Source organism: Saccopteryx leptura, chromosome X, assembly GCF_036850995.1.
Source record: "Saccopteryx leptura isolate mSacLep1 chromosome X, mSacLep1_pri_phased_curated, whole genome shotgun sequence".
Classification (NCBI taxonomy): domain Eukaryota; kingdom Metazoa; phylum Chordata; class Mammalia; order Chiroptera; family Emballonuridae; genus Saccopteryx; species Saccopteryx leptura.
In genome coordinates, this window is record NC_089516.1 from 39,277,953 (window position 1) to 39,290,940 (window position 12,988).

A 12,988-nucleotide genomic window follows, 5' to 3' on the forward strand; every position below is an offset into this window, starting at 1 on the left:
CTGGTTCAGCAGAACCAATACCTAATTTTCTGTTGAGTTTGGTGAACTGGTTGTTAAAATAGCACTTGTAATCAGTGTTCTCTCTAAAGTGGGCACCTGGGCAGCCCCCCAATGTGGAACTCACAAATATACATTCTAAAGGAATGGGATCTTGCCCCTACAGTGAAAAGATGGTTAAGGATAAATCAAATCACACAGCCGATGGTGCTCAGATAAAAGCGAAGAAAATTGCAAGTGAGGACGCCAATCAAGAAGCAATACGGGCCTGACCTGTGGTGGCACAGTGGATAACGCGTCGACCTGGAAATGCTGAGGTCACCGGTTCGAAACCCTGGGCTTGCCTGGTCAAGGCACATATGGGAGTTGATGCTTCCAGCTCCTCCCCCCTTCTCTCTCTCTGTCTTTCTCTCCCTCTCTCTCTCCTCTCTAAAAATGAATAAAGAAGAAAAAAAAAGAAGCAATACGGAAATATCTCAAATAACAGTTTTATTGCTTTTTGTCAGGTATTACTTTATACTTTTTCATTAATACTTTTTTTTTTTTAATTTGTTTTTTGCATTTTTCTGAAGCTGGAAACAGGGAGAGACAGTCAGACAGACTCCCGCATGCGCCCGACCGGGATCCACCTGGCACGCCTACCATGGGGCGATGCTCTGCCTACCAGGGGGCGATGCTCTGCCCATCCTGGGCGCCGCCATGTTGTGACCAGAGCCACTCTAGCGCCTGGGGCAGAGGCCACAGAGCCATCCCCAGCGCCCGGGCCATTTTTGCTCCAGTGGAGCCTCGGCTGCGGGAGGGGAAGAGAGAGACAGAGAGGAAGGCGCGGCGGAGGGGTGGAGAAGCAAATGGGCGCTTCTCCTGTGTGCCCTGGCCGGGAATCGAACCCTGGTCCTCCGCACGCTAGGCCGACGCTCTACCGCTGAGCCAACCGGCCAGGGCTCATTAATACTTTTAAAACTCTTATAATCTAGTTTTGTGTACCTCTTTTATTGTTCTTATTTAAGTATTAAATGCATGAAAGAATAAACTACCTTTTGGTATATCGTTTTTTTATACTTAAAACAGTCATTAGGGCAGAGAACCAGTTGTTAAATTATTTGAATCCCACCACTGACCCTATTATATGGAGATTGATTGGCTTAGTTGAAGCATGGTACTGAAGATACTGGAAAAAAATGACTTAGGTATCCAAAGGGCATGTGGCACAGCAGCAAAGATTGAGATAAAATACTTGACCTGTTTAGTTGGCATTTCAACTCATCAGGTCACTTTGAATTAAAGCAGGTTTGTTCAGAAATAACTTCACAAATATACTGCTCACAAAAATTAGGGGATATTTCAAAACGAGTATGAAGCAATAAAATATCCCCTACTTTTTGTGAGCAGTATATGTGGTTGTATTCGCTCATTCTAGCAAAATTATGCCTTTGGGAAACTCATTTTCCAGGAGATAAACTGGCTGGCTTTTCTCTGCCAAAACTGGTTTCCAAGAAATGAAATCGAAGCCTGAATTACATTCCCAAAATTATGGAGCTATCTGCTGAATTCCAGAAAAGGCTCTGACATTATATTTTATGAAAATGAACCAGTATTGTTCAGTTAGCCTTTCTCAGTGTTCATGGTGAAAAAGAAGAGCTACAGTGGAGATACTGAGTAACTGTTGTTGTATGGTACTGAAAGTGAAGCGTGATGTCATTGAAATACCAGAACTCTGCAAATATCTTGGGGAGCAGTTACCTTAAATATAAAAAACACTGCAAAATGTCAGTCTGTGTTTGGAAATGCTTGCATTAATAAACAGCTGCTTTCCATTATGAAATAGGGATAAAATTAGTCATTCCCAGTGAACGAATTCAAGGCTAAATTCTTCACTGCACATTATAACACAAAAATATAAGACATAACACTGACCTCCTGATACATAAGAAAGGCGTCAGACCGCCTGTTCCAAGTCAAAGGATAATAAATAACAGACACAAACGTAGTGATTAAGTTTTTGTATTTGTTGACTTGTGTTCTCAATTTTGAACCTAAAAATATAAACGGCAAGATTTTGCACATTTATATTATTAACATGTTATAGCTTAGTAAAAAAAGATTATATTACTGGCAGTTGATTTTCTTAACCCCCTTTATTCATTTATGTTAGCTTTCCAGCTCCTGGAAACATGCAGCCCCTGGTTCAAGGATTCCTAGAAATTTCTTGCTGTCATTTTCCTCTGCAGTTCCTGTCTTCCTTTCTGAGGTAACCCAAAAGCTCCCTTGGGCCTTCGTATGCCTTTTATTCCTAAGGATACCGTTCATCAGGGCTTCTGAGTTTTCAGTCCTGAAGATTTGCTTTGGGCAGAACAAGTGCCTCTCTAGTATCTACGTATCTCAAATGATTTCTGAAGACCTGCAGACAGTAGTATGTACCACAGACTTCATCCCTGCAGTATAAACAGGCTGTGACTTATTTTGTAAGCACTTTTGCAGAGCCTTTGTGCTGGGTATTTTATATAAGTATTTTTTTTTAATAGAGGGAGAAAGGTACATACAGGGACAGATAGAAAGGGAGAGAGATAAGCATCAACTTGTTGTGGCACCTTAGTTGTTCGTTGATTGCTTCCTCATAAGTGCCTTGACCAGGGTAGGGGTGGCGGCTCCAGCTGAGCCAGTGAACCCTTGCTCAAGCCAGCGACCTTGGACTTCAAGCCAGTGATCTTTGGGCTCAAGCCAGCAACCATGGGTCATTTCTGTGATCTCATGCTCAAGCTGGATGAGCCAGCGCTCAAGCCAGCAACCTCGGGGTTTCGAGCCTGGGTCCCCAGTGTCCCAGGTCGATGCTGTATGCACTGCATCACTGCTTGGTCAGGCTGTATAAATAATTTCTAAGTCATACAATTAGATAGGAATTAGCAAAATCTCCATTTTATAGATGAAGAAGCTAAATGACTTACCTGACCACCTGAAATTGAGCATAGGTACAGTGGATATCAAAGTTTCTGCTATATTCACTGATTACAAAAGTTATTTTCAAAGTAGAGTCTCTAGCCCATAGATGAGCCCCAATAGATTTAGAAAATATGTTTTTCCTTTTGTTCTCACATGTGACAGGCAGTTTCACTTACAGAAATAGGCTGGCTCCTGGCAGCCTAAGAATAATTAGGAGTACTAAGATGGGATATTCACACATTAAAATTAGCACTTTAATAGCCTTTACTGAACACTGGATCCAGCTTAACTGTGGAATTTAATGGCAAACATTCTAACATGCCTGTGTATGTAGATAATTGAAATTCATACAGGAAGGAAACTTTGTCAATGTTACCTTGAGTTGGCTATGGTTTTCAATTGCTGCAATTCTTACTTTTTAATTCTACATTATTTAGTTTCATGATTGTCAGTTTAGTCTCTTAACAGTTGTTGAAATCCGTAGAGTGGTATAATGAAAATTTGCATCAACAAGAATTTTGGTCTGTTTTTCCAGTTTAGACTTCAAGGCAGATAGGCCTTACATTTGACATAGAAACCACCTGTATTTCTTTTTTTTTTCTTTTTTTTGTGTATTCTTTTGAAGCTGGAAATGGGGAGGCAGTCAGACAGACTCCCACATGCGCCTGACCGGGATCCACCTGGCACGCCCACCAGGGGGCGATGCTTTGCCCATCCGGGGCCTCGCTCTGTCGCGACCAGAGCCAGTCTAGCGCCTGAGGCAGAGGCCACAGAGCCATCCCCACCGCCCGGGCCATCTTTGCTCCAATGGAGCCTTGGCTGCGGGAGGGGAAGAGAGAGACAGAGGAAGGAGAGGGGGAGGGGTGGAGAAGCAGATGGGCGCTTCTCCTGTGTGCCCTAGCTGGGAATCAAACCCGGGACTTCTGCACGCCAGGCCGACGCTCTACCACTGAACCAACCAGCCAGGGGCGAAACCACCTGTATTTCTATTGCTAAAGCACACTTACACATAATCTACCCCTACCCTTTTTTTTTCTTTTTAAAATAAAAGATTTTATTTTTTTAATTTTAGAGAGAAAGAGATATTGAGAAAGGGATGGGGGAGGAATGGGAAGCATCAACTTGTAGTTGCTTCTCGTGTGCACCTTGACTGGACAAGCATGAGGCTTTGAACCAGCAACCTCAGCACTCCAGGCTGATGCTTTATCCACTGTGCCACCACAGGTCAGGCTCCCTCCCCTTTCTTAAAAGGTGATATTTGTCATCTCTTATTTCTTTTTGCTTTGGAACTGAACAGGTGGAGAAGGTGGACCACAAGGCCCTGCATGAATCACACCAATTTGGTATATTTAACATGGTAGATGGGAGTGAGGCTAGTATCCCAACAGAATTTGAGATGAGCTGGAGGAATTCAGATAATTGCAGAGGTCAGAAAGCAGTAGTGCATCTGGATTAAGCTCTTTTTATGGTCCAAGCAGGGTTCTAGGGACTGGATGTAACTGAAATAACAGGCTCATAATCTAGTTATTCTTTATGGCCATGTGATTCTTGTATTTATAAATTGATCTGAAGTTCGTGTATGCTCGGTTCCCAGTTGCCTTTATTTGAAAAATGACATATTAGATGGAGAGAGTTCTTTTATTTATTTATTTTTGTTTCTTTAATAAGTGTGTAGTTCTTTTTATTCATTTTTAGAGAGAGAGAAGGGGGCAAGAGCAGGAAACATCAACTCCTATGTGTGCCTTGACCAGGCAAGCCTGGGGTTTTAAACTGGAGACCTCAGTGTTCCAGGTCAACACTTTATCCACTGCGCCACCACAGGTCAGGCCAAATAAGTGTGTATTGTTTCTAAGCAAGCAAACAATTTTTTCTAACCTAGAATAGACAGTTTTCAAAGCATTACTTTGTTAAAATGGGCATAGTGAATGATAATTTGCACTATATTTAATCTAAAAATCCTACCAAAATCAACTTTTTTTTTTTTTTTTTTTTTAGCAAGAGACAGAAGAGAAAGAGACAGGGACAGACAGCAGACAGGAAAGGAGAGAGATGAGAAGCATCAACTCATAGTTTTGGCACCTTAGTTGTTCATTGATTGCTTTCTCATATGTGCCTTGACCGGGGAACTCCAAATGAGCCAGTAACCCCTTGCTCAAGCCGGCAACCTTAGGGTTTTAAACCTGGGTTCTCAAGCGTCCCAGGTTGATGCTCTAGCCATTGTGCCACCACCTGGTCAGGCCAACTTGATATTTTCCTTTAAGCGTTGTGCTATCCTGCTGCTCTTTAAAGATATATATATATTTTTTTTCCTTTTTACCCATCCTCTCACCCCTTTGGCAAACATCAGCTGTTTTCTGTATCTGTGGGCCTGTTTCTGTTGTTTTGTTTTTAGATTCCAAATATAACTGAAATCATGTGGTATGTGTCTTTCTCTGTCTGACTCAAAATAATATTCGCCATGTCCATTCATATTGCAAATGACAAGCTTTTATATATATATATATTTTTTTTTTACAGAGGCAGAGATAGACAGGGACAGACAGACAGGAATGGAGAGAGAGAAGAAGCATCAATCATCAGTTTCTCGTTGCGCGTTGCAACACCTTAGTTGTTCATTGATTGCTTTCTCACATGTGCCTTGACTGCGGGCCTTCAGCAGACCGAGTAACCCCCTGCTGGAGCCAGCGACCTTGGGTCTAAGCTGGTGAGCTCTTTGCTCAAGCCAGATGAGCCTGCGCTCAAGCTGGTGACCTCGGGGTCTCGAACCTGGGTCCTTCCGCATCCCAGTCCGACGCTCTATCCACTGCGCCACCACCTGGTCAGGCGCTTTTATATTTTTTATTGCTGAGTAATATTCCATTATATATGTGTGTATGTGTGTTTGTAGGTATAAATGTCTATCACATCTTCTTTATCCATTCGTCTATAGACAACTGGGTTGCTTCCATATCTTGGTTATTGTAATAATGCTGCAGTGAACATGGGGTGCATGTGCCTTTTTAAATGAGTGCTTTTGTTTGCTTTGAATAAATACTTAGAAGTGGTATTGCTAGGTCATATGGCAGTTTTATATTTTTTTTAGAAATCCCCATACTCTTTTTCCATAGCAGCTGCACCAATTTACAATCCAACCAACAGTGCGCAGGGGTTCCGTTTTCTCCACATCTTGACCAGCTCTTGTATTTGTTGATTATTTTATTTCAAGTTACAGTTGACATATAATATTATATTAGTTTCAGGTGTACAGCATAGTGTTTAGACATTTATATAACTTATGAAGTGATGTCCCTGATAAATCTTGTACCCATTGATATTTTTTTTTCTTTAGCGAGAGACAGGAAGGGAGAGAGATGAGAAGCATCAACTCGTAGTTGTGGCACTTTAGTTGTTCATTGGTTACTTTCCCACATGTTCCTGGACTAGGGGGCTCCAGTCAAGCCAGTGACTCCCTGTTTGAGCCAGCACCTTTGAGCTCAAGCCAGAGACTGTGGGGTCATGTCTGTGAGCCGTGCTCAAGCTGGCAATCTTGGGGTTTCTTTTTTTAAAGATTCTTAAAATTCATTTTACAGGGGAGAGAGAAAGAGAGAGAGAGAAAGAGAGAGAGGGAGAGAGAGAAGGGCACGGGGAGGAGCAGTAAGCATCAATCTCCATATGTGCCTTGACCAGGCAAGGCCAGGGATTTGAACCGGCGACCTCAGCGTTCCAGGTTGATGTTTTATCTACTGTGCTATTACAGGTCAGACTTAGCTAAAGAAATCTTGAGGAAGAACTAAGTGGGAGGTATCATGGTCCTGATTTCAAAATATACTACAAAGGTACAGTAATCAAAATAGTATGGTAGGCCCTGGCCGGTTGGCTCAGTGGTAGAGTGTCGGCCTGGCGTGCAGAAGTCCTGGTTCGATTCCCGGCCAGGGCACACAGGAGAAGCACCCATCTGCTTCTCCACCCCTCCCCCTCTCCTTTCTCTCTGTGTCTATTCCCCTCCCGCAGCCGAGGCTCCACTAGAGCAAAGATGGCCCGGGCGCTGGGGATGGCTCCTTGGCCTCTGCCCCAGGCGCTAGAGTGGCTCTGGTCGCGGCAGAGCGTCGCCCCCTGGTGGGCATGCCTGGTGGATCCCGGTCGGGCACATGCGGGAGTCTGTCTGACTGTCTCTCCCCGTTTCCGGCTTCAGAAAAATACAGGGGGAAAAAAAATAGTATGGTAGTAGCATAAAAACAGACACATAGATTAATGGAACAGAACAGAAAGCCCAGAAATAAATCCTTGCTTATATCGTCAGTTAATCTAAGATAAGGGAGGCCAGGATATACAACAGTGTAGATAGTCTCTTCAGTAAGTGGGAAAACTGGGCAGATACATGCCAAAAAAGAGCATTATTTTGAAGTCAGACCTGACTTCAAATCCAACTTCTGCTATACGGTCAGCTGTGGGATTTGGGGCAAAATACTTACATATTTTTGCTTAAAAAAAAAAAAAAAAAGGAGGGTAGAGGGGTGTTAATGATGACCTATTTCACAGGGTTAGAAGAATAAACATGTCTTAAGTTGTTTAGCCCAGTGCCTGTAGTGAAATATTAATTATTAGATTGTCAGTTCCATAAAGGTAGGAATTTGGGACTCTTATTTACTGCTGTATCCCCACACCCAGATCAGTCCCTTGGTATATAGCAGTTCTGGCTCAGTAAATATTGGTTACAAGTCGAAACGGTTCATTGGTTCCCTACTCTGTGCAAGTATTCTATGCACCAGAGATATAGCAATAAACAAAACAAACCAAGAAATCCTGGCCCTGGAGCTTACATTTTAGTGATTAATACTTCTAGTCTTAATAGAAAATATTCTTCAACAAAATAGTTCTGAAAGAGCCAAAAGGTAAATAAAATGGTGAATATGAGCTCAGATGGATGAGAAAATAGGAGCATCATTCCTGCCTGATCATTTGGTCCAATTTTCCACTTATCCAAATCATGATTTAGGAAGTACAATTTAAAAGGCACTGCTTTTGACTACTTGTTATTGGAAGTGACACATTAAACTTCTCAGGGAGCTGTGCCTGTGACCATGGTATCATGTCTATGATCCCATGCTCAAGCCAGCAACCCAGTGCTCAAGCCAGTGACCTCGGGGTTTCAAACCTGGGTCCTCAGAGTCCCTGGTTGATGCTCTATCCACTGTGTCACCACCTAGACAGGCTCAACTATTACTTTCTTTAAAGCTCAAATGTATTTCTTTTCCACTTAGTTGTTGGTGTATGTTGTTTAATTTTTGCCCAAGTCATTTTAGTCTGGAAAATTGCAAGGCTGCCAATGAAACTGGATCAGTTTGGACCAGGTATTGGAAGTCATTCTGCATGGTGGCAGTAGTCATCACAGATGGGGAAATGGAGCCAGGGAGGGTGCAGGGCTATTTTAAGAGGCATTGTTGCCTGACCTGTGGTGGTGCAGTGGATAAAGCATCGACCTGGAAATGCTGAGGTCACCGGTTCGAAACCCTGGGCTTGCCTGGTCAAGGCACATATGGGAGTTGATGCTTCCTTCTCCTCCCCCCTTCTCTCTCTCCTCTCTCTCTCTCCCCCTCTCTCTCCTTTCTAAAATGAATAAATAAAAATAAAAAAAATTAGAGGCATTGTTGCTGGAAGGCTTTATCGTTGTCCTAATCAAGATTTATTGTCATCAGCCAATTTGAGGTGAAGCACGGGTTTGTGCATTTGAAAATGCTCTCTGGGTCATTGTAATTTACATTCCTAGTGTTATAAGAGCCACCAGATTAGTTAAAAATCACTAGTCCTTGGTTTTCTGGAATTGAAATCACTTGGATGGTGGCATAATCAGCTTTAGCCCAGATAAAAGTAATATATTGTAGTTGAAAGAGCATGGACCTTGGTGTCAGTCTGATCCAGGTTTCTGTTTCTCGATTCTGTGGCCCTGAACATGGCGTCTCACTTCTCCAAGCCTCAGTTTTCTCATATAAAATTGGGCTTCTAAAGCCTACAGGGTTAGGTTGTGATGATGGGGTAGAATATACCACACTTAGTATTATGCCTAGTACAAAGTAGAAGGATGCTCTGTCAGTGACTTGTAGGAGAGACGTGCTGGAAGAAATGATCACCAGGGGGCAGCATAAAACTCGACTACCCTGGCCCATCTAGAGTTAGTCATAAATCTAGGCTTAAATATGTTGCAGTGCAAAGTAAGGATTTTGGGTTCCATTGCCTGGATATCAAACACAAACCTTGCTGCTTACCCATGTCTCTCCCCTTGTATGACTTGATATGTGACTTGACTACCTATTGTGACTAGACTTTCTTTCCATAGCCTAGTAAAGCTTAATGCATTAAAACTCCTATCAGACTCCAGAAAACTACCATTCCTTTATAACTTAAGTGAAGAAATAGGTCAGCTGGGTTCAACAACATTATCGATATCCACAGGCTCTAGAGCCAAAATCCAGATTTAGCTCCTTTCAGCCATGTGACCCTAAGGATAATAGTGTAAAATGGGTATAATAATAGTTATGGCCTCATAAGATTGTTTTTAGTATTAAACGAGTTAATGCATATAAAGTACTTGGAACATTGCTTAGCACATTGTACCTGTTCAGTATCTGTTAGCTATTATTATTCATATTACTGTGTTCCAGTTTATTTGGGAGCCAGGAATACAGAGATAAAGTCTCGATGATCAAGGAAGTTGGTGTGACGGAACTAGTGTGCAGATTGTTTCATTGTGTTCTAAGTACAGCTACAGAGGCATGCATAAAAAGGTACTTAATGGTCTATCTCTATTACATAAAAGATAGGCTCTCCAGGAGGAAGCCTGACATGAGGGAAAGTGTGCATGCTGGCGTCAGATCAGCCAGGGTTTCAATCCTGTCCCCACTCACTCATTGTGTAACTTTGGGGGCAGCCAAATTCTTGCACTTTTAGTTTTCCCAATTCTAAAAGTAGGGTGAAGTTTCTGACCTCCACATGTTGGAAGTGTTCTTAGATCGCAGGACTGCCATCTAAGAGGCTCCTAAGAAAGCCAAGATTTTTTTAAAAGAGTTAGATGAACTTAGATTCAGATTTTAGCTGTATGTTGTTTAACCTTTCTGTGCCTATTTCCACGCACAAGTTTTATATTATGGCTCAGAAAATTCTACAGATTCTGTCACTATTCTTGTCTATAGGAGACAAACTGTAAAAAATTAAAGTGAAAACTTACATACAATGTTAATTTCAGTGTTCTTTTAAAGAGACTCAGGATTCAGTTTCATGAAAGGAGTCAAAAAAGACTGGGCGTTTGAACAAACATAATTCTGCTTGCATTTGCAGGAGAGGCTTTTTTTTTTTGAAGAGTCTTCTGTTCAGTCTCATATAATCTTTTTTTTTTATTTTTTAATTTATTGTATTTGTTAGAATCCATGGGAGTCCGAAAGACCAGAGTAACAGGTTTTATTGAAAGGAAGAAAGGAACCCTGCTGGGCACTTCTCCCGGGGAGAAGAGCACCCGTTACAGACTAGGGGCGAGTTATGTAGTGTTTGGGAGAGCCTGAGGGGATACTGAGGCAAAAGTCCTGGTATGTCCGGAATGCTCCTCCTTGGGGGGCTTCGAGCATGTGGGTGTTGAATCAAAAGTCCTGGTGTGAGGCCCTGGCTGGTTGGCTCAGCGGTAGAGCGTCGGCCTGGCGTGCGGGGGACCCGGGTTCGATTCCCGGCCAGGGCACACAGGAGAGGCGCCCATCTGCTTCTCCACCCCTCCCCCTCTCCTTCCTCTCTGTCTCTCTCTTTCCCTCCCGCAGCCGAGGCTCCATTGGAGCAAAGATGGCCCGGGCTCTGGGGATGGCTCTGTGGCCTCTGCCTCAGGCACTAGAATGGCTCTGGACGCAACAGAGCGACGCCCTGGAGGGCAAAGCATCGCCCCCTGGTGGGCATACCGGGTGGATCCCGGGCGCATGCGGGAGTCTGTCTGACTGCCTCCCCGTTTCCAGCTTCGGAAAAATGAAAAAAAAAAAAAAAAGTCCTGGTGTGTCCGGAGCCCCTCCTTGGGGCGGCTTGTCAGCTTTTTGGAATTCCTCTGTCTCAGGGTCAATAGTCCAGTAAGGGTGAGGTCTGACAGATAAGTGGAACATCAAGAAGGGTAGTTTGGAATCTATCAGTATTAACATGGATTCAAGTGTTCCACTCAATATAACACCCTCACCCACAAACAATGTACCTTCCATTACACCCGTTTACACCCTCCGTCTGACTCCCTCCCTCTGGGATTTGCTGTCCTGTTATCTGTATCTGTGTTATGTATATATAATTTCACTAATCCCTTCACCTTCTCTGATCCTGTCTCCCTATCCCCCTTCCCTCTGACAGCTGTCCTTCAGTCTCATATAATCTTAAATTTCAACAAATTATGCAATTCCATTAGTTACTAACCTTCCTGACTTCTAACCAAATATCGCTCAGCTTCTGTTGCATGACCTGTTCTTCTCTTCTTCCCTCCTAGGTCTTTCAGAGCCTTGAAGACCACCATTTGGAAGTGGTGGCTTTTTTCAGGGAAAATGGCTTCCATGGCCTTCTTGCCCATGACTCCGAGTATGCTCTCTACAATATTCCCTTTTACTACAGTTCCCATGCTCTGAAGCTGAGCTGGAATGGGAAGAACCTCACTACCAACCAATTCCTGATGCAGGAGGTGGCCAAACAGCTGGGCCTGAAGCGGATGAGTTTTCCCATATTTGCTGCACTGCTAGGTAGGTAGTCCAAAGAACAGACTCCATTGATTAGTTAAGTTTCCCCTTCCAGTATTAAGAGATGAAGACCAGAACCATTTACCCTATCGCTATTGGATTTATCTTCTGAAAGTCCTCATACCAAATACTGTGCTTCTGGGCTTCTAATTAAAAACTTAGTATGTTTGCCTTATGAATTAATACAGGTTGTTCCAGAACATTATTTTAATTCTTGTGACCTCTTTTGTTATATTCCATAACTACTTTATGCAGAGTACTGTCTTAGGCCACCTGTTTTCTAGCTCTAGACAGCTTTGGTTTCCCACTTAGAGCATTTCCCCAATGTCTAAAGTTAGATCCAGAACAAAAATTGTTGATACTCTTTTTGCTTCTGTTGTGCTACCATTTTATAATGAAATTTTCCAAACAAGCAAAGTTGAAACAATTTTGTAGTGAAGATCCTGTATCTACCTCCTGTTTTCTGCCATTAACATTTTACTATACTTGCTTTATCATACATCTATCCATTCTAGCCATCTGTCTATCTTTTAAAGACACATTTCAAAGTAAATGGCAGAGAATTGATTGTTTTAAGTTAGTTTTCCAAGTATTGACAGTGTGAAGGTTAATATCTTGTCTCAGGTATGAACTTTATTTATAATCCCAAAGGAGTTGCGTTTAGATAATCTGATGGATCCAGCACAAATGTTGAAATTAGGCCTTGGGCAAGTCATTGAAGTTATATCTCCCTGGTTTTAGTCTCCTCCTCTGTGCAATGGAATAATACCTCATGGTGTTATTGATAGGGTTAAATGCAATAAGATATGTAAAATACCCAGCACTTACTAGGCAGGCAGTAACTGGTGGTTGCTATTAAAAAAGGCGGAATGACTACGTAATAAAAAATAGCATGGACTTTGGAGTCAGACAGTCTTTTTTTTTTTTTTTTTTTTTTTTCCATTTTTCTGAAGCTGGAAACGGGGAGAGACAGTCAGACAGACTCCCGCATGCGCCCGACCGGGATCCACCCGGCACGCCCACCATGGGGCGACGCTCTGCCCACCAGGGGGCGATGCTCTGCCCATCCTGGGCGTCGCCATATTGCGACCAGAGCCACTCTAGCGCCTGAGGCAGAGGCCACAGAGCCATCCCCAGCGCCCGGGCCATCTTTGCTCCAATGGAGCCTTGGCTGCGGGAGGGGAAGAGAGAGACAGAGAGGAAAGTGCGGCGGAGGGGTGGAGAAGCAAATGGGCGCTTCTCCTGTGTGCCCTGGCCGGGAATCGATCCCGGGTCCTCTGCACGCTAGGCCGACGCTCTACCGCTGAGCCAACTGGCCAGGGCAGTCTTTAGCT

General features: G+C 43.2%; 1 protein-coding gene across 8 annotated transcripts in view; it reads left to right on the forward strand.

Moving 5' to 3' along the window:
- The window catches only part of FAM120C (family with sequence similarity 120 member C), a 98,777-nt gene that overhangs the window by 22,062 nt on the left and 63,727 nt on the right, over positions 1–12,988 (forward strand). For 5 of the 8 annotated variants that reach the window (XR_010747894.1, XM_066357556.1, XM_066357557.1 and 2 more), the window contains exon 2: positions 11,411–11,657. The exons of 2 other annotated variants lie outside the window; for them this stretch is intronic. Coding sequence is in view for 4 of the 6 variants with exons in the window: in XM_066357556.1 (XP_066213653.1) it covers positions 11,411–11,657 (247 nt within the window). In the remaining 2 variants the exon portion in view is untranslated. Of the gene's footprint in view, positions 1–11,410; positions 11,658–12,988 lie in introns of those variants that run through there. One more of the 8 variants, XR_010747897.1, reaches the window with a different exon arrangement.